Consider the following 21,773-nt stretch of genomic DNA (forward strand, 5'->3'; position numbering starts at 1 on the left):
GCATCCTCTGTACAAAGACCTTTGTGTTATAGAGAATTAGAAAATAAAGACTTCATTGTTCCATTTGAGAAATTTATGTTGGGGAAAAAAGCAAAATAATGTCTGAATATGTGTCTTGTGACTAAAACCTGCCTTTTCTCATTCTTCTCTATTGTTTTGAAACCTAAATGTGTGCACAAAACTCAAGTCTCAGGGCACACACTAAATGAAGTGAAATAAATGTATTTGGCCAGTGATTAAAAAATGATGAGAGACAAAGCTAAAAGACTGATCTTCAAATGGCACATTATTTCCACAGCAATTGATTAAATGTTTCTTTTTAAAATGAATATTGGATTCTCTAATCTGGAATTAAAATCGGTTTCCAAATGGAAAATATATCCCTAAACCAGGAAATTTAGGATATAGTCATATAATATAGATAGGGCAGTTTTACTGAAAGCCAGATGCTTATCAAGAAATAGTACTGTGTCATGATGGTCATTCCTTCCATGGTGAAAGATTTTAATTATTGCTAATGGTTACAAAAAGGATAGATGTTTGCCATTTTTCTTCAGAGATTTACTCTGAACCTAATCCTTGTTGACATTTCTTAATTTAGTCTGCTGGCAAAAAAGATTAGACTGACTATAGACATTTGGGATACAACGGATTCTTTCAGCATAGCAATATTGTCGAATTATGTGCTGGAAACTGGCATATCCAGCATGACTAACTTGATGGTGATTGATGGATGCTAATTCTTCTTTCATTGTATCTTTTGTTGATTCATATATGACCTGGTGATTTTTTTCTATGACCTAGATAGACTTTTTGTGATGGAAATTTTTCAGTCTTTATAAATCAGTTTCTGAGTGACCTCAACATATGTTAATCAAAAGTAAGGCCAACTCTTTTATAGGAAGAGATAATTTAAATAGATCATTTTAAACAACTTCTCCATTCTGTCCTGGGAAAAAAAGCAATGCTTTTTGGCTAGTAGTACTGGTATCATAGACTTAGAGCTAGAAGAGGCCATCTATGTTCCAATTGAGGAAGAGAAGCCTAAATATGTTAAATAATTTGCCTAAGATCATATTGGTAATGAATAGTTAAGACATATAGCCAGGATTTGAATCTGGGTCTGTGGGCTTGAAATCCAGTATTCTTTCCATCATATGATAAAGCATCCAACATGAACCACCTCTACTTGGTACACTAAATGTGATTCTTGGGTTCAGATTTAATTGTCTATCACTTTTGCTTCTAGTGCCTGCTTCTGTTCCCACTCATGTTAAAGGAAGTATGACATTACACATAAAAATAAATGGCATATTTTCAGTCTTGAAAGTCTGTGGGATACTTAGCTAGAATGCACTGTGATGATCCTAGGTCATTCAGTTCTCTCTCACCCCCAATATCTTATTCGCCTAGTTTGCTTCTTGTTCTTTGTCTCTATGTTGTTGGTTTTTTTAACAAATCTAATGCCCAAATTTCTTCTTTTCCAAATGGTACTTCTTATGCCACTCCTATTGCTGTCACTATCCCACCTACTCTTTGAATCACTGCCAACTTCCAGTCTTTTTTCTTAAATGGGCTTCCCAGATTTCAGACCTTTTAGCAATTAAAACAATGGATGAAGCCACATTTAGTGCTTTATAAATGTTCACTCTGTAGGACATATGTGGGTCATCAGTGATTCAGACAGAAGCTGGAAAGTAGAACAAGAAGGAAGTAAAACATGAATAATAAAACAGGAAATAAATATATATATTTTAAGAAGGAAAATTGCAGTGGAATTAGGGAGAAAAGAAAAGGTTTTCTCACCACTAGGCTTAGTCTTATTCTGCTATGGGTAGGAACTGTGACAACTATAGCCAAAGGAGAGTTGCTTACTTAAGGCATTTGGGGATTGGGTCAGAAAGGATTTTTTAAAAGACTTGTGTAATTTGGAAATACTTCTTGCTTTTAGTAATGTAGACACTTAAACAAGATAACAAATATTTGTTGATTTGATCTGAAGGCTTTTACCAGGTCTAAATTCAAAAGGCAGTGTGGTGTAATGGATAGAGGAGAGTTGACCTTGACACTAGGAAGACGTGGGTGGAAGTACCTCCTTCTGATACACATTGGCAGTATTACCTTGGGCAAGTCACAGTCTCTCTGTGCTCTGGAAGAAAGGTGTCAAACATGACACCTCAGGCTACATAAGTTGACAATACTCTCTAAGAACCAGATTAAAAAAATAAATAAAATATAATAGAACATAAATAACATTACATTTTAAAACTAAGTAAATATGCTTTCTACAGGGTTCTTTATGTATGAATTAATGGTCCATTTCTATTTGAGTTTGACACCAGTGCTTTGGGCAAATCTTTAAAACGATAAATTTCAGAGAAGGTGCTAACTTGCATTGGTAGAGAAGCATATAACAATAAAATCATGTCTTTGAAATTTTTAGACCATTACTTTTTAAAAAATTATACTTCCACAAAAAATTCAGAGATGGGTATTCTAGTACTAGTACCTAGAAGACATTTTCTGTTATAGTTACTCAGAAAATATTTGTGCTTAATTTAAATAAATATGATTTTTCAAAAAACTTGAAAAAAAGAGAAGCCTAAATTAAACAACATGATTAAATTAAACAATATAAAATTAGAACAATTATTTGTCAGCAAAATCCTTCAAACTTCACTGATTATCAGGTAAAAGTGAAGACATAAGCTTAGTGTAATTGGGGGCACCTGGGTGGCTTTGAGAAAATTATCTGTGAGCAAATTAATAGCATCAAGTTTTAGGAGGGCTACTTAAGTTTCAATGGAGAACATAAATTTTAAACATCTTTAAAATATTAAAATTACAAATTTATATATAGTTAATTTGCCAAATGTAAATTATTCTTATTTTAAGTAAAATTCTCCTGAAGGCATCTAGTAGGCAACACTTGAATAGCTTTCATAGTTGTAATTTTGTATCTTTTGAAAGTAATATAGCATAATTTCTTTAATTCTGACTTAGAAATTCAGACTGAACTCAGATTTTTTACATATCTTCCCTGGGCTTCATTTTCCTTAATTGTAGAATGAAGGGATTGAACAAAATGATCCCTGAGACCCCTTCTACCTCTAGATTTAGGATCCTACAGTAATGAGGTATGATTTTAGTAGCCTGGTACTGTGGAAAGGAGTGCTGGGCCTAGGGTTAGGAAAAACTGAGTTCAAATCCAGCCTGAGACACTTACTAGCTATATGACCATGAGGAAGCCATTTCACTCTGTTTGCCCCAGTTTCTTCATCTCTAAAATGACCTGGAGTGGGTGGGGGGAATGGAAAAGTACTCCTCATTCAGCTGCTGATGAAGATCAAGGGGGATGACCTGGAACTGGTGGGAGTCAGGAAGATATGGATTTGGATCCTGACTTACTAATTGTATGACTCTTGGCGACTCGCTTAAAATCTCTAGATTTGGGTTTGCTTGTTTGCAAAATGAGAGTTGGACTTGATGACTTCTAGCTCCCCCAATATCTCTAAGTCTATGAGCCAATGCACATGAACACCTGTGACCTTCACCACACACCTGGGAATTGAGGGATCAACCCTCTTTTCAGGCCCCTGAGTCCAATGCTGGTGCTACCTGGATTCAAAGCCTGCCTCTAGCATTTACTCCCTGTGTGATCTTGGCCAAATCCTTCTCCTTTTTGGGTCTCCAGGATGAAGGGGTTGGATCAGATGGCTGCTGAGAGACATCCAGGTTCTGGATCCATGATTCAATTATCTGAGTAGCTATCCAGAAACAGAGCTTTCTACTGTGAAATTCATCAAATATGGACTGGTTTATCAAGGAAAGCTTGCAATGCCTTTCTTTTACAGGCTTCAGAATTGGAAAGGATCTTTAGAGATCTTACTCCATCATCATGAAGATGAGGACATTAAGTCCTAGAGAGGTGAAGAGACTGATCCAATTAGATAGGTCCTTCCTTGGTGGCAGAATCAAGATTCGAACCCAGTTTGAGTCCAGATCCTGTTTTTTATTCTACTCAATGTAGTATGCTGAAAAAGAATAATGGATCTTTAATAACAGGATGAGAAATTTAGGACCCCTAAAATTGAGGGTACTGGACCCTATTGAGATCCTCTGTTAACCCTTGTATAATGCTGCAATTGTTTGGATAAATATTTTTTGTGCTTTGCATTTATTGATACAGTGAAAGTTTATCCCATGAAAAGGTAACAGCCTGCTGTATCCCATTTCACTAAGTAGTGGATAACATTAGAATAAATTTCTGATTGATGTTGTATTGTTTTCACAGTTGAACAACCCTTCCTCATAACTGTAAGAACGAATATAATTTATGGAATCTCCCTTAATCCTGAGGAGAAAACCAATGATGCCATGGTTCCTATTGCGGGGATACAGAACGGTTACGATGTTGACTTTGATGATTCAGAGCAGTTCATCTATTGGGTTGAAAATCCAGTGAGTGTTATTTTAGGGGAAATCTATGGTTGCTTTGGAAAAGTCTGAACAATGTCTTTATAAGAATAATTTGTTTTGTATTATTGAAACTGGTGAAATGGTGCAGAAGTGGATGAAATGAATACATCTCTTGATTAGTTGAACACACATAATCATATTATTGAGAAGCAGCTTAGCGTATATAGGAGATTAAAACCCAGCCTTTTAGTCAAGAAGACGGGCTTGAGACCATCCTATGGCATGTATTATCTGTGTGACCATGAGCAAGCCACTTAATGTCTTTGTGCTTAGGCAAGGCAGCTATCTTAGACTATAAACTACAGATTTGTATTGGCGGAGGGAATTTTGTCCTGAGAATTCCCTTTGTGGATGGAATGATAGTTTCTTTTTTCCCCAGATTTTCAAGGACTTAGTTTCTTTTAAAAGGCATTTCATTTACCCAATTAAATGTAAAAACAATGTTTAACATTCTTTAAACATTTTTTGAGTTTCAAATTTTCTCCCTCCCTTCTCTCTCTCCCCACCTCCATTGACAAGGCAAGCAATTTGGTATAGTTTGTATATGTTCAGTCATGCAAAACATATTTACATATTACTCATGTTGTGAAAGAGAACATAGGAAAAACAAGAAAAATAATGTTAAAAAAGTATGCTTCAATCCACATTCAGACTACATCTGTTCTTTCTCTGGAGGTGGATAGCATTTTCTTTTTAAAAAAATTATTTTATTTTCAATTCATGGAATAAAACTATTTAGTTAGCATTTTTATCATATGTCTTTTGGAATTGTCTGAAACATCGAATTACTGAGAATAGCTAAGTCATTCACAGTTGATCATCATACAATGTTTTTAGTATGTACACTGTTTTTTTAGTTCTGCTCAGTTCACTTTGCATCAGTTGATATAAGTCTTTTCAGGTTTTCCTGAGAGTATCCTGCTCATCATGTCATATAATCGCACAATGGTATTCTGTCACAATCATATACCATACTTAGTCATTCCCCAATTTATGAACATCCCTTCAATTTCCAATTCTTTGCCACCACTAAAGGACATGCTATAAATATTTTTGTACATATAGGTCCTTTTCTTTTTTGTTTTTTTTTTTATCTCTTTGGGACATAGACCTAGAGTATCAAAGGATATGTATAATTTTATAGCCCTTTGGGCATAGTTCCAAATTGCTCTACCAAATGGTCAGATCAGTTCACATCTCTACCAATAGTGTATTAGCGTCTCAATTTCCTCACATCCCCTCCAACATTTGTCCTTTTCCTTTTTGAAATCATACTTCATGATTAAAAGAAATATCTTCCATACCTATGGTGCTTTATACTGTACAAAGACTTTCCTCACAACAACTTTTTGAGGTGGGTTATCCAAGTATTATCTTCATTAGATAAATAAGTAAGCTGAAACTCTAAGAACTCAAGTGACTTATCCATGGTAACATACCTAATAAGTGTTACAACTAAGACTTGACATTAAAGCAAATACTTTTCCCAGTACATAATACTGCTTCCTTAATGAAATCTAATTCATGCCAATGCCTGATACCCATCAGCCTGTGTGTTTTTGAAGCACTTACATACAAGCATGAAATTGCCCCAGAGAAAGGGTCAGCAACTTTTTGTCCTGATTGCCACTAGTTAGATCTAAACAATGCTTGTGGTACCATTGGATGTCACTGACAGGCCTAAAGCACAGGGAGGAGAAATGGGGAGAAAGGAAAGAAAGAAGAAAAAAAATTAGGAAGGGAATGTAGAGGAAGAAAATTAGAAAATAAGAGAGATGAGAGAAAGAAGGAAAAAGAGAAAAGAAAATGGACATCTGTTGGAAAGTGTTTGAGTAGCACCATGAATTTCTCTGGGGGTTACTTAGCAGCCTCTATGCCATAACAGTTCTTTACCTCTTTTCTACAGGATACTTCTCAGCAATTTATCCATCTTTGTTTATTCTAGTATCCAAACCATTTTAATATTCTTCCCTCTCCTCCAAATTCATAGGGAGTTACATATAAAATTTTATTTGAACTTATAACCATGGGAGACAATCTAGTTTGTCAGATAGCACTTATTTAGTCTCTCCTGGATGGATGCTACTCACCCTAGTATAACTTTTCCAAATTCTGCTCTGAAATATATCCCTTCCTTGGTCTTTTATGTGAATATTTACTTATTATTGTGTTTTAAATCTTGGGATTTTTTGAAATTATGAACTGAAAAATGGAAATAGTAGTGGTAAAACCTATCATAACTTGCTCTACTTGATGCCCAAGCTCTTCCTCTGTGCTTTATCAACAGGATATCCTGAATATTTTATATTGCAAATTTTAATGACACAAATGAAAGAAAAATTCAATTATTACTAAATAATATTACCTGACATTTACATGTCAGATTTACAGTGCTTTTCCCACGACAGCGTTATGGGGTTGGCATCAACCAGTCAATCCACCAACATTTGTTAAATATCTCATACTAGGGTAGACAAAAATTCAATAGTCCTAGTCCTCAGGGAACTTGCTTTCTATTAGGGGAAACAATGTGCACAAAGAAAAGCAAGGAGTTTTGTTTTTGTTTTTGTTTTTGAGGAGGGTTCTGGCAGAAGTAGAGATTGTGAAAGGCCTCTTGTAGGAACAAACATTTGAGGGCATTTGAGCTGAATTTTGGAGGAAGCTAGGGGTTCTAAAATGTAGAGATGAGGAGGAAGTGCATTCTGGGCATGGAGTGGGACAAAGTCATGGAGTTGAGAGATGAAATGTCATTTATGAGGAACCATATTCCAGCCTCTTTGGCTGGGATATAATGTGAACAAAGGAGAGTCGTGTACAGTAACCTTGGGGAATTAGACTGAAGAGAGACTGTTGCCAGAGGAGAGTTTCTGTTTTATCCTAGAGGTGATAAGGGGCTGCTGGAGTTTTTTGAACGGGACGTGAATATGATCAGACCTGAATTTTAATCACTTAAGCAATTGTGTGGAGAAGGGATTTGAAAGGGGAGATGAGTCAAGGAGCATAATGAGTAGATAAAATATTACATAAGAAAGTTGAAAGTATTAGTCTCCCTATTTTATAAGTGAGAAAACCAATCCTCAAAGAGGATCAGTCACTCATCCAAGGTCATAGAGCTAGTATGGGTTTAGATGTCTGGAGTCTAAAACCAGTGCTGTTTCTACCACATCATTTCCTTTAAGAATGGTGTCATTGTAGTGGATAGAGCATTGACCGTAGAGTTAGGGGGACCTGAGTTCAAATCTGGACTCAGGCCCTTACCAGTTGTGTGACCTTGGGAAAGTCACTTAATCCCAATTGCCTGAGACAGAGACAGCAACAGAGACAGAGAGACAGAGAAAATATGGTGTGATTGCAATCCTTAGGAAGGATTGCTGATGGGGTGATCAGTTTGCTCATTCACAATGTCTGCCCTTTCACCAATACTTCCTGGTCATTTGAATCAATCATCAGGCATTAAAAATGCCTACTATTTGCCAAGGAGTATGCTAAGCATAGGAGACATCAAGATAAAGTTAATCCCTGTCCTCAAGGAACAGCAAATCCAAATTTGAGTAATGTTTTCATAGGGAGGAGTATTTTCCCTTTCATCCCAGTCTGCTTTCTCTTTTAACTTTCCCTATATTCTAAATATAAATACGAATCCCACAAATTTAAATGATTTTCAGGTTGAAATAATATTTAATGGTATTAAAAAATTTAATATAGTAATATAATGCTTAATACCATCAAATAAATTTCTATAGTATTATAGTAAATATTATAATAGTATTATGTTAAATATAGTTTCAGTAATATTATCTATAGTATTGGATAGTAGTACATATTATTTGACATTAAATATTAAATAATATTTATATATAAATTTATGTAAATCATAATATAATAAAAATAAATAAAATCTAAATAAATAAGAATCCTTTGGAGAAGGTGACAGGAGGACCCTGGAGGGACTGGGGATGAAGCAAATCTAAACCAGCAATCTCTCACAACTTCCCTATATACTCAGCAGTAGCCCAGTTCCATCTCAAGATTTGGTTTTTTTACTGAGGCTTTTACTTCTGCCTGCATTACTTCCTCAGTTTCTCTCTAGTCTCTATTTTGATGTTCACACCTTTTCTTCCAACAAAACAGAGAACAGCTCAGGATCACCTTGACATTATGTGTCCCTGGTGGAATTTAAGTAAGAGAAGCTGATAGAAGTGATAAAGATGAGACATTGTTTGGGGCTGCTTGGCTCCAGAATAATATTCCACTTTCTTGAGACCAAGTTCCCAGGCCTCACATTTCACATCTTTGGTGGAGTCATTTTGATCATTATTCCTGTCATAAAAGAAGAAATATCTTTATGGTTAACCTTAGTTTACAGTCTAATAAGTGAATCTTGTATCCTCATTCCCTTCAAGCTAGAGTACATACATTTCTGTTCACACACTTAAAAATCAGTTTTGTACATTGCCAGGATTAAGGAAGGAAATAAGCATTTATTAAATGATAGTTTGTGCTAATCATTGTACTAAGCAGAGGGTAGGAAAATACAAGCAGAAAGTTAGTCCTTGCCCTCAAGAAGCTTACATTCTAATGGTGAAAGATCACACATAAAAGCGAGCCAAAAAATGGGAGGAGAGGTGGAGATGAAGGTACCCAGCCTGGTCTCATTTTTTTTTTTTTTTTTTGGTGAGGCAATTGGGGTTAAGTGACCTGCCCAGGGTCACACAGCTAGTACGTGTCAAGTGTCTGAGGCCGGATTTGAACTCAGGTACTCCTGAATCCAGGGCTGGTGCTTTACTACTGTGCCATCTAGCTGGCCGGTCTCATGGTTTTGAAGTCCCAAAACAAGATCTAGGTATGGGGGGTGTGGAATTAAAGCCATTTTAGGCCCTCCATAGATTGGAGGTCATAGGAGCAACTGACCATTGGAGGGAGGGGGTGGAACTTACAGAAGGCTATTCCAGGTTGAGAAGGCTGTAGAAGAGTTAAATGTTCTAGGGTAAGGAGGTCCCAGGTAATGAGGGAAGTTCTAGGATGAGGCCTTGGCAGAAACATGGTTTTAATATCTAGCAGCCAGGAACGTGCACCAATGAAAAAACTAGTGGTTAAGTTACCTTTGCCTCAAATATACAAAGCATTAAATGAGTAAAGTACTTGGTAGGAGAAAGCATGTTTATTAAGAATACCTGTCCTTGAAATTGCCTCACTTTCTTTGCCTTTCTTCCAAGGGGGAAATTCACAGAGTGAAATCAGACGGCACCAACAGGACAGTGTTTGCTCCTGCATCTGTTTTGGGATCTCCAGTAAGCCTAGCATTAGACTGGATCTCTAAAAATCTTTATTACACTAATCCGGAAACACAATCGATTGAGGTAATTATTCCAAAATCATCTTATATAGCTAGCATTTATATATAGTGCTTTAAGATTTACAGAATACTTCATAAATTTTATCTCATTTGGTCCTCACTGTAACCCTATGAAGTTGTTGCTTTTATTAGCCCCATTTTATAGATGAGGAGACTGAGGCACAATTTAAGTGACTTGCCTTGTGTCACAAGGTAGTGTCTGAGACAAGATTTGAACTTGGGTCTTTCAGATTCCAAGTTCAATGCTTTTTGTACTGTGCCAGCTTGCTGCCTTGTTCCTGAAATGAAAATTTTTTAAAAATGTTTCTCTAGCTATATGAAGCCATCATTTAGAAAAATAAGAAATTAAAATAATAATGTAGACTTTGAAATTATTGAAAAAGAAATCTACCAAGGCATCTTGGTAGCTCATTGAATAGAGTGCTGGGACTTAGAGTTAGGAGGACCTGAGTTCAAATCTAGCCTTGGACTTTACTAGATATATGACACTGGGAAAGTCACTTAACCTTTGCCTGAATTTCCTCAACTGTAAAATGAGGATAATATTACCTGCCTCCTAGAGTTGTCACAAGGATCAAATGAGATAATATTTGTATAGCACTTAGGAGAATACCTGGCACATGGTAAGTTATAAATAAATGTTTGTTCCTCTCCTTCCTTTCATACCAAGATGAAAGAGGAAGTATATTTTGCTTGTATGGACACTAAAGTCTTCAGAGTTAGTGGAGATAATTAATTTTTCAAAAGAATTTACTGTTGCTGCTTTCTCTCTTCCTGAGTATTTACTCTGTTTCTCCCCATTTCAATTCTAATCAAAAGTCAAATATTACCTTTCTGATTTGAGGTAGATTATTGGATGTCTCTGCCTTAGTTTTGGGAACAGAAACTAGATCTGAATTCTGAATTCTTTTGATGGGTTTCTTGCATTTCATAAGCATTAGCCCTTAAGCTAATTTCAGAAGCAACTCAAGCAACCAAGTCAATATGTGACTGTACTGAGTGGAGAAGGAAATGCTGTTTGTTTATATCCCTATGAAACCAAGTAGATAGTGGCTGAATTTGATAATTTTTCATAAAAATCCTAAATAAATTATCTATTTTGTTATGTATCATTAGTTAATGACTGCTGTTCAGAAACAAACTGAGTTTGTGGCTTATTGAAGTCTATTCAACCCAATCTAAGTTTAGAAAGAAGAAGGGGTATTGCAAGTAGAGCTTGTAAGAGTAAGGTAACACAACTCGCCTAGAGTAAATTAGAGACTACCCAGTAAGAAGAAAGTATGATATACTAATAAATCTTTATTTTTCTCTATAGCATAAAACCAGATGGAATTAAGCTAGATGAAATATAATCAATTTGAGGAATATGTAATAGAAAATATTGAATAAAATACAGAAATTCACTAAAAATATTAGCACACTCATTTAACTATATAAGAAAAGATTTTAAGTTGATCTTGATTCTTGAGTGATTGAAAGAATGGATAAATATACAAACAAAACATCACATCCAAGATTTAACTAATTTAACTTGGATGCAAGTTAATTTAACTTAATTGGATCAGCATTTGTCTCTTACAATATTTTTATGCTATTATCATTAAAAGTCCTTCAGGAAGAATGACCTTGGATTAATTGGGCAATTGGGTATCTTTTATTTGTTTTTTCCTTTGTGAAGGATTTAAACAGCATTGATTTATTTGCAAATGAAGCTGTTCTCTCCCTATGCCAGTTTAATTAATAAAAAGATGTTTTCCCTATTATTTGTCCTTTTTTAGCATAAAGAAAGTTCTTTAATTTCAATGTAAAAATAAAGGATACATGCTGAAGAAATAGACACACTGGTTCCCACTAGGGGTAGCTATATGTCTGTTATCTAAAAGGAATTTTGCAACTAAAGGAGATTGAAAAACATGAGAGAGTGAGAACCTCATCCATGGAGAAAAAAAAAGAAACAGGGGCTTTTTTTTTTACAAAAAAAAAAAAAATCACAGACTTTGGGAAATGAAAGCCTTGTTGCAATGAAAGGCACCTTGGCAATCCTGAGTCTGAAAGAAGACTCATCAGATCGATGTAGTGGATTGGAAGTTCATAGGATAGTATGCTGAGAAATAAAATATGAGGGGCAAGAAACTGGATTTCCATTTATGTACTTTTTTGGTGGCAAAATTCCTCAAGTGAAAGGATGTCAGTGCTGGATGGGACTTAGAAATCATCAAGTTCTCATTTTCTAGGGAACTGAGACCCACAGAAGTTAGGTGGCTTATTTGGTTCACACACTAGAGCTAGGTCAAAAATCCCAGTCTCTAGTCTGCATTACAACATGTTTCATTCTTTGCTCTCTGCCTTCTCAAGAAATATTCTTTAAATATTTACTGTCACTATCTCTCACCTTTCCCAGGCAGTATTCACATCAGTAAAAACTTGGAAGTACTGATTTTTTTGGCTCAATCTTCCATATTGAAAAGGCCTGCCTGAATTTTGGAGGCTAACTAGTGATTCTTTCCTTGTGAGACCATAGTGATTCTAAAGTACTCAGCAGACTAGCTGTTGACTTGGAATGGAATTTGCTACTGCTCAGATCAGCCTACATGCATAGAGTAGTTTTAGTAATATGCTACAGGTGATAGTATCGTGACCAGGTGAATTAGTACTGAGAATCTGTGACACGGCATTAGTGTGTTTTAGATCTTAGGATGAGTAGAGTTAAAAAAAGTAAAAAAGATATAACTTTTTGGTCCTTTCTGAGGCTGTTTCTTCTGGTAGTAATTTTGAAAGTTTCCCCAATGAGAAATACTTTTCCTTATAAATTTTTCTCTCTAAAAATGTTAAGGGAACTGAGAATACATTTGAGTGAATGATTTTTCTTTTCCTGGTATTGTTATTTGATAGAATCCTTTTGTCAATATGCTGAAGTACACAATTATATGCTGTTGTCTGCATGTCATTTGAGCCTTTCTACCATGTTCTTCGTATTTTATTTCTCAGCATACTATCCTATTCTCTTCCTCCTACCCATCTACAATTATGCTTTGTGAGTTAGTCATATGTATGCTTTCTTGATGCTTATTACTTTTTATGTTATTTTTTTTGCTACAGGTTTTAACACTTAGAGGTGAAACAAGGCACAGAAAATCTCTGATTACCAATGATGGGACCCCTCTTGGAGTTGGCCTTCCAGTTGGCATAGCTATTGATCCAGCTAATGGGTAAGTTTACAAAATTATACATGGTTTTCTTAACATCAAACTTATTCTTTATATCAAAGTATAATACAACAAAACACACAGGAGAATATAATCTTGAGGAAAGGAATTGTTTCATTTTTATCTTTTTATTGCCAGGTTCTAGAACAGTGCCTAGCATTTAAGTATTCAGTCAGTCAATAAACATTTATTAAGCACCTTCCATGTGCTAGGCACAATGGTAATACAAAGAAAGGCAAAAGGTAGTTCCTGCTCTCCAGGAGCTCATAGTCTAATGGGGGAGACAACAAGGGAACAACTATGTGCAAGCAAGCTATATATAGTGTACATTGGAAATAATCAATAGGAGGAAAACATTAGAATTAAAGGAGAAGGATCAAGAAAAGCTTCTTGTAGGAGCAGCTAGATGGCTCAGTGGATAGAACACCGGCCCTGGAGTCAGGAGTACCTGAGTTCGGATCTGGCCTCGGACACTTGACACTTACTAGCTGTGTGACCCTGGGCAAGTCACTTAACCCCAATTGCCTTACTAAAAAAAAAAGAAAAGCTTCTTGTAGAAAGTAGTATTTTTGTTGGGACTTAAATCAAACCAGCTTCTTTCAGGAGATGATTGGTGGATTCTATCATTACTTTGTCCTCTGATTCCAATAGAGTTGGGTAGGTTTCACTTGTGATTCTTTAAAGTATACTGTCCAGGTGTTTTTTTTTTTAATCATGGTTTTCAGGGAGTCCAATAATTCTTAAATTATCTCTCCTTGAATTGTTTTTAGGTCAATTGTTTTTGATGTCACATATCTTAGATTTTTCTCCTCTATTTTTTCAATCTTTTGGTTTTGTACTGATTTTTTTGCAGTCTTATGGAGTAATGTATTTCTCTTTAATCTATTATGGGTCTTAGGGATTTCATTTTTATAATTTTTTAATGTTTACCATTTTCTCTTCTAAGCTAATTATTCTCATTCTAATTCTTTCTTTTGGTGTTTGTGTTTCATTTTTAATCTCTTGATTAAATCAAAACTACATCATGTACATGACTATATTGTTTATGAGGCCAATGCATATACTTTAAGAAAGCAGATTGCATGTAATATGGGTTTGTGGTTTCATGTACAATCTTTTTTGGTTCAAAACAACTCCCAGGGACTCATGATACAAAATGCTATCTACATGCAGAGAGAGAACTGATGGACTCAGGGGTATAGAGGAAGCATATTTTTTCCCTTTCTATATTTTTCTTATTTTTTTAGCTGATTTGTAAAATGGCTAATACTGGAATATATTTTGCATGATTTTATATGTATAAGGAATATCATATTTCTGGCTTTCTCAATAGGTAGAGGAGGAAGAAATAGTAGGATGTGGATTTTGGGATTGCCAGTCTAGGCAATAAATAAATGTTTTCAGTGGGGATAAAAACATTTGTTTTCTGATTGATTGTTAACACAGAATCTTATTAGAGCATTGATTTCCTTCCACTAATGGTCAAACTGTTTACACATGTTTATCTCCCTCACTCTAAAAACAAAAAGCATATAAAACTAGACTTATAAAAGGAAGTGAACCAAGATAAATTTTAATTTCTCATGAATATATTCTCATTATCTGATCTGAATGTCATAGATTCATTGGATCATAGGAATATAAATTTAAAACAGGAAAGTATCTCAGAGACTATCCAGCCCAACCCTATTATTTTACAGATAAGGAAACTGTGGCTCAGGGAAATTAAGTAGCTTGCCAGAGGTCACACAGGTATTAAATATCAGTGATGAAATATGATCCTATGGAAGTGTTGGTTTAGAATACAAAATAATTTATGAAATCTTATGAAAGAGCATAGTAGGAGATTATTGGTAGTATTGTCACAGCAGACTGAGAAGTCATGTAAAGTAATAATGGTTTCATAGAAATCCTGGTAAGAGATTTAGTTCAACCAGAATATCTTGAGATAATTTATATGTGATATTGGAAGGGAAACAACAAGCTAATATATGGAAAAGATCTGTCAACATTTCTATAACAAACTCTTTGACAGTGACAGTGGAACCACCATACTGAAGTTTCCAGTATGCTACACAAAGAAAGAGAAATGGTACTAAAGAATGAAGAGCAATTGGATTAGGTCAGTTTGCACAGAGAAAGAAGAAGGTGATTGAGATAACACAAATTTGAGATTTGTGAGAGATTTATTCTCAAATATATAAAAGCAGGAAAGATGCAGAATGATTGGAAAGAAATCATGGAAGGAAGCAACGTGGTAGAGCAGAAAGAGCACTAGCAGTGGACTTAGAGGTCGTGGGTTCAAATCCTGCCTCTGGCATTCACTACCTGTGTGACCTTGAATAAATAATTTAACTTCCTTGTACCTTAGTTTTCTCATCTATAAAATAAAGAAGTTGGGGGCAGCTAGGTGGTGCAGTGGATAGAGCACCGGCCCTGGATTCAGGAGGACCTGAGTTCAAATCCAGCCTCAGACACTTATCACTTACTAGCTGTGTGACCCTGGGCAAGTCACTTAACCCCAATTGCCTCACCAAAAAAAAAAATAAAGAAGTTGGCTTAAGTGGCTTCTGATGTCCCTTTCAGCCAGCTCTAGGGTTATAATCTTGTAATTACTTACAAAAAAAGATGATTAAGAGGACATTAGGCACTACTAATTTTCATATATTTTTCCAGCTCCACAAAATATTTATGAGAATGGCCTACACATATATCAAAAGTACCCTTGAGGAAAAGATGATAAGGCAGAATTTTTCAAATTCTATAGCATTTACAATCATACAATTGACTAATCGGTACAGAGGATATCATATTCCACTATGTTTTTTGTTCATTGACTCAAAGCATTTGATTCAGTAGAGCAAAATGCACCTTAAGGGATCTCTTCTAACAAGGCATCTCTTATTCATATATGAAGATTATACAAGATTCTTTGATAGATGTAATAGTGCAGAGAGCTTTGGCAGTTCACTGATCATTATTTTTGTCAAGGCACTAAAGAGGAATACATGTACTCACCTATGGTGTTTGATACTGTCATGGAGGATGTCCAGTATAGATTTCAAATGGAAGAGGGTTAGTCTGTAAAGGGTGAGATCCTCTAGTTGCTCTTGTTTGTGATTTTTCTTGTATTAATTGCATCAAATTGCTGATGCTGTACATCCTCCTGAGTGAGATTCATAACTACTTAAAAGATTTTGACCTGATTGTCCACAAAGGAAAAATAAAAAAGATAAAGAACGCTTATTGTCCATACTAAGTGGTTGAATGAGTATCTCATTAAGATGGTGCAACAGTACAAATAGCCCAGATAGACATGGCATATGGGCACTGAACTGGGATCATGATTGAATACAAGGAAGATAGTAAGTCAGATTCCATTTGAAAAATTGGTCAGGTCTTTCAGTGACCCTAAGCTTCTCTCTAAAGTAAAACCCCATCTATTTTACTTCTTTTGGTGATGATGTATGATAGTGAATCATGGAATAACATAAAATATCTGAAGAATTAACATATCTAGTCACCTTTAGGGCAATTGTGAGCTATATAAGTATAAATGGGAAATGGCATGTTACCATTGATGATTAGAATACAAGAAGCAGCAGAAAAGATATTTTTCAAGATATATATGGCTTTAAAGGGAGCTTGGGCATCATATACCAAGAATTAGGGATAAAAGATGGTGAATCTATATTCTGTACTGGTACACATAAAATATTAAGAGACCTTGAAAAAGGCACTTCCTCCCCTCCCCCAAATGTTGAATGGACCCACAGTGTAGAATTTAAAAGAGCATATGGATAGGACGAGGAGGCAAGACTTGGTTGTATCCCATATCCTAACTAAATTAATGAGGTCCTATGGTCTATTGGAGAAGTGAAGTATATGCTATGGTAAAAAATTTTATTATTTGTTTGAAATAAAGCATTTTCAAGGCATTTTAAAATTGACTTTATTTATTGATTGATTCTTTTTTTGGGGGGGGGGTGAGACAATTGGGGTTAAGTGACTTGCCCAGGGTCACACAGCTAGTAAGTGTTAAGTGTCTGAGGCCAGATTTGAACTCAGGTCCTCCTGACTCCAGGGCTGGTGCTCTATCCACTGCTCCACCTAGTTGCTCCTATTGATTGATTCTTGAAGAAATCCCTGGATACCAGCATAACAGTGGGATTTTCATCTATTAGGAAATTATCACCTCCTTTTCCTTTAATTAGCTACATTAAAATCCATCCTTCCTTTTAATTTTCCTCATAAAAATCATACTATATGAGGAAGTAGAGTTAATGGTTTCTAGGGACAAATAAGGATTCACAAAAATAAATTAATAGCTATCCCCTTTTCTCCTCTCCTGGTCTCTGCCATTTGGCTTTCTTATAGAACAAAGAATCAAGGAAAGCTTCTTTATAAAGTGAGGCTAGGATATTTATGTCAGCATTTGTCTTCTGAATGTCTTTTGTCTGCCAAGAGCCTTCTTTGTACCATATCTCTCTCCTGTTTGGTTGAGAGACTTTTATAATTATCATTGTGCAAAAGTCCTCGTCAAATCTCTGAGAAAATAGTCCCAAAGATTGATGGCTTCAGTTATCATGATAGAGAATCTACTTTGTAATTGACTAGGGATGGTACTAATGATCTACTAGATGAAACATGGGTTGGGTTTCATTAACTTTCTCAGAGATCAGTAAACAAAGCCAACAAGCTAGAAAATGTTAAGAATAGGTGCAGCTCATCTTTAATTAGGTTCCTTTCTTCATTAAGTCACCCTATGTTGTTACAGGAAAATGTACTGGACTGATCATGGAACTGAAAGTGGGATACCAGCAAAGGTTGCCAGTGCTAACATGGATGGCTCACAGATAAAAACTCTGTTCACTGGAAACCTCGACCACTTAGAGTTCATCACCATTGACATTAAGGAACAAAAGCTATACTGGGCAGTCACCAGCACAGGAGTGGTATGAAAAATAATGATAACAATAGCCAACTTACATTTGTTTAGGGCTTTTAAAGCTCACAAAGTTCCTTTTAAACCACAGCTTTTTGAGGTAGGTAGAGAAAGTATCATGATCCTCTTTTTTTTTTAAGGATAAGGAAGCAGAGGATCCAAGAAGTTAGGACCTGCCCACAGTCACACAACTAGTTTTGGGAATGCCCAAATTGGAATTCACACCTAAGTCTTCTACCTTCAAATTCAGTGTTCTCCTCTACCACCCTGTCTCAACAAGTTCATGTATCTTATACAGATGGAGTTTTAACTTGCTTTGCCATAATTCTTGTTAATGTTTGCTGTTCTAGGAGTTGAGATCATAAAAGATGTAGAGTCTATAATTTGTCTTAGAAAATTGTTACGGTATTTACTCACTCTTTTCTACCAGTAATTTTTCTTGAGTCTATCTTAAAACCTCTTTGTAATGCAAGTCTATTTCTTCTGTTCCTGGTAGATTCTCAGAAAAGCTTGTCACAATCTGTTATAGAATAACCCTTTATCACACTAACTGTCAAATTGATCTTCTCTTCAGGGTAAATGATGCTAATTCTTCACTTGTTCCTCAAAGTTTTTTTTTCCCCCTCCAACTCTTTAATTCTTTTAATCTCTTTCCCTGGAAACTCCTTCAATTCCTTCAGTTACAGAGCTTAGAATTTGACACCATATGTTCATTGGAGTTTTACTTAAAATACTTCTGCTTATATAGTCTAATCTGAAGTTGAGAGCCGGGATGGTTTCTGATACTTCTTTCTTTTATGTAAAACTAATGATATGCTAAATGCTTCCTTAGATTGAGAGGGGAAATGTGGATGGTACCAATCGAATGATCGTGGTATTCCATCTTTCTCATCCATGGGGAATTGCTGTCTATGATTCCTTCCTCTATTACACCGACCAAGATTATGAGGTTATTGAGAGGGTTGACAAATCTACTGGTGCAAACAAAGTCGCCCTGAGGGACAATGTTCCCAACCTGAGGTGCCTGCGAGTTTATTACAGAGACAGTGAGTATTTGTCACCCCCTTCCCATAATAATAAAAGCCCAAATATCCCAAACACTCAAGGTACAGACTCCAAAATAAAATCATATAAAATAATAGTAAAAAAAAATTATGCCATCCCTCAAGCATTTTATGAAGTTGCATGTACTTGCAGGGATTTGTTAGGTAATAGATCCACTCCTTACCATGTCTACACAACTAATATTCTTAAGACTCAGAGAGGAGTGAGATAATTTAGAATCTGCCTTACTGATATTTCCTTAAAGCTGTTCAAAGGAATCATAGGTCCTAGGACTTGGGCAGAAGAATCAATGGAATTAGAATTTCAGCCCCTAAGGAGAGGGTTCTTCATATCTTTAACCTCTGCCTTCCATCATGACACATATTTTCCATTTATGCTTTTAGAAACAATATCATTTGCAGTTTGCCTCTTTCAACAAGGTGGTATTTAGTACTTGAAAATTTTTGATCACCAACCTGTTACTTTCTAATATTGTTAAACAAGTTATTGTTAAGCACTCATTCCCAAGCAAGTTTCTCTCTTAGTGTTTAATAGCTCTGTATGATTTCTTTTATTTAATGTGAAAATGAATGTTTTATTAATCTATCACATAAACATGCCTGACACAAGGGTTCTCAAAGTATAGTCTGGGGCCCCCAGGAGTCCCTGAGACTCTTTCAGGGGGTCTGTAAAGTCAAGATTTTTTTTTTTTGTGGGGCAATGAGGTTTAAGTGATTTGCCCAGGGTCACTCTGAGATGTTTTAATTTTGAATAGAGTAAATATCAGTAGATAGCCCACATAAAAGATCCTTGAGGAGGTCCTCAGTAATTTTTAAGAATATAAAAGGGGGGCAGCTAGGTGGTGCTGTAGATGAAGCACCAGCCCTGGATTCAGGAGGACCTGAATTCAAATCTAGCCTTAGACACTTGACACTTACTAGCTGTGTGACCCTGGGCAAGTCACTTAACCCTCATTGCCCCACAAAAAAAAAAGAAAAGAAAAGAAAAACAAAACAAAACAAAAAAAGAGTATAAAAGGGGTCCTGAGGTTAAAAAAAGTTAGAGAACCATTGTCCTGGATACCTGAGGGTGTGTTTGTGTGTCATATTATTAAAATGTCAGGATTTAAAAATTGAAATGTTTTTTTTTAATGTCAGGATTACTGTAATATAATATGAAAGGGACAAGGAAAGAAACTAATGTATATACATGAAAAGAGTTCATAAATTTTTGTTTTTGTCTCATTGTACACAATTTGTAATGAAATGTTAACTAATGATCATTTTAATATTACTGAATAGTAATTAACATTCAGTTCAAGTATCTTTAGGTGTCAGATATTGTTATCCTCCATTTTTTTTTGGCATGTGAATGATAGTATATATGTTATTTCCTTGCTGTGACTTTTAATGATGAGCTATTTTGGGATTCTATTTTAAAATAGGAGATGGGGAGACCAGAAAATGTCTTAAGTGATTAACCGCCCCCTTTCCTCAATTCTGCTTTTATTCTAGATTCTGCTGGTTTGTCAAATGGCTGTAGCAACAACATAAATGCTTGTCAGCAAATTTGCCTGCCTATCCCTGGAGGGCTGTTTTCCTGTGCTTGTGCTACAGGATTTAAACTTAACTCTGATAATCGAACCTGCTCACCATATAATTCATTCATAGTTGTTTCGATGCTAACTGCAATCAAAGGCTTTAGCTTGGAAGCATCAGATCATTCAGAAGCCATGGTACCACTGGCAGGCAGAGGTAGGAGACTGTAAAGACATGTTCATATCTGACTTCATTTCAGTACCAGGTATAGGTCCAAGTCTGTCATTCATAGATACCCCCTGTCCATACCTCCACATTTGAGATAGATCAGATAAGAAATTAATCTTCTCTTTCCCTTTTGCTAAAGGGAACTCTCCTATCACTATAGGGCAAAATAAAATGTTATATGAGTTAGTGGTTCTACACACACATGCACACACACACACATTTTTTAATAAAAAGCTGATGCAAGAGAATGTAAGGAAATAAGAAATCTATTTCCAAATTGCTTTGGAGATAGATTTTTTAACAGGGATGGTAGTATGCTAATAGTGTGTCATAGGTAGTATAGAGAGAGAAGAAGAAGGACAGGGAAGAAAAGAATAAAATTGAAAAGGAAATAGAAAGGTAGGGCAAGTCACTAGTGTTTACCCCAGTAATCACTTGGGGTACTTTGGTTATAATGCAGACTTTTGAAATTTATGAGTTACAAAAAGACATAAAATTCAGTTATTTTGTTTTTCAATTTCCCAAAGTAGGGAAACTTGTAAAACAAGTTTTTGTTTTTTTTTCGTGGGGGTGGGATGATAGGCATTTGGGAAGAAGAGAGAGGCAAGAAGGATAGCAGTAGAAAGGTAGATGTATGCAAAAATTCTAACTGTGCAGAATGGTTAATGTATCAACTTTTAAATGTTTTAGGACGAAACGCACTGCATGTGGATGTCCATGTGCCTTCTGGTTTCATTTACTGGTGTGATTTCAGCAGCACTGTAGCATCTCAGAATGGAATACGCAGAATTAAACCTGATGGGTCTTATTTTAGAAGTGTTATCACAAACGGAATAGGACAAAATGGAGTTCGGGGTATTGCAGTCGATTGGGTAGCAGGTAGGTAAAACATATAGTAATTACATTGAATCAATCAAGCAATAAGTATTGATTAAGTACTTACTAGGTGCCAGGCCCTGTTCTAGGCCCTAGGCAAT

The 21,773-nt window shown here is 35.6% G+C and overlaps 1 protein-coding gene across 1 annotated transcript in view; it reads left to right on the forward strand.

Annotated features, from left to right (window-relative positions):
* The window catches only part of LRP2 (LDL receptor related protein 2), a 262,918-nt gene that overhangs the window by 136,938 nt on the left and 104,207 nt on the right, over positions 1–21,773 (forward strand). The window contains exons 32-38 of the mRNA XM_043995927.1: positions 4,295–4,461; positions 9,696–9,839; positions 12,935–13,044; positions 17,819–17,996; positions 18,819–19,032; positions 20,545–20,784; positions 21,487–21,675. Coding sequence (XP_043851862.1) covers positions 4,295–4,461; positions 9,696–9,839; positions 12,935–13,044; positions 17,819–17,996; positions 18,819–19,032; positions 20,545–20,784; positions 21,487–21,675 — 1,242 coding nt within the window. The remainder of the gene's footprint in view (positions 1–4,294; positions 4,462–9,695; positions 9,840–12,934; positions 13,045–17,818; positions 17,997–18,818; positions 19,033–20,544; positions 20,785–21,486; positions 21,676–21,773) is intronic.

This window comes from Dromiciops gliroides, chromosome 3 (assembly GCF_019393635.1).
Source record: "Dromiciops gliroides isolate mDroGli1 chromosome 3, mDroGli1.pri, whole genome shotgun sequence".
Taxonomy (NCBI): Eukaryota; Metazoa; Chordata; class Mammalia; order Microbiotheria; family Microbiotheriidae; genus Dromiciops; species Dromiciops gliroides.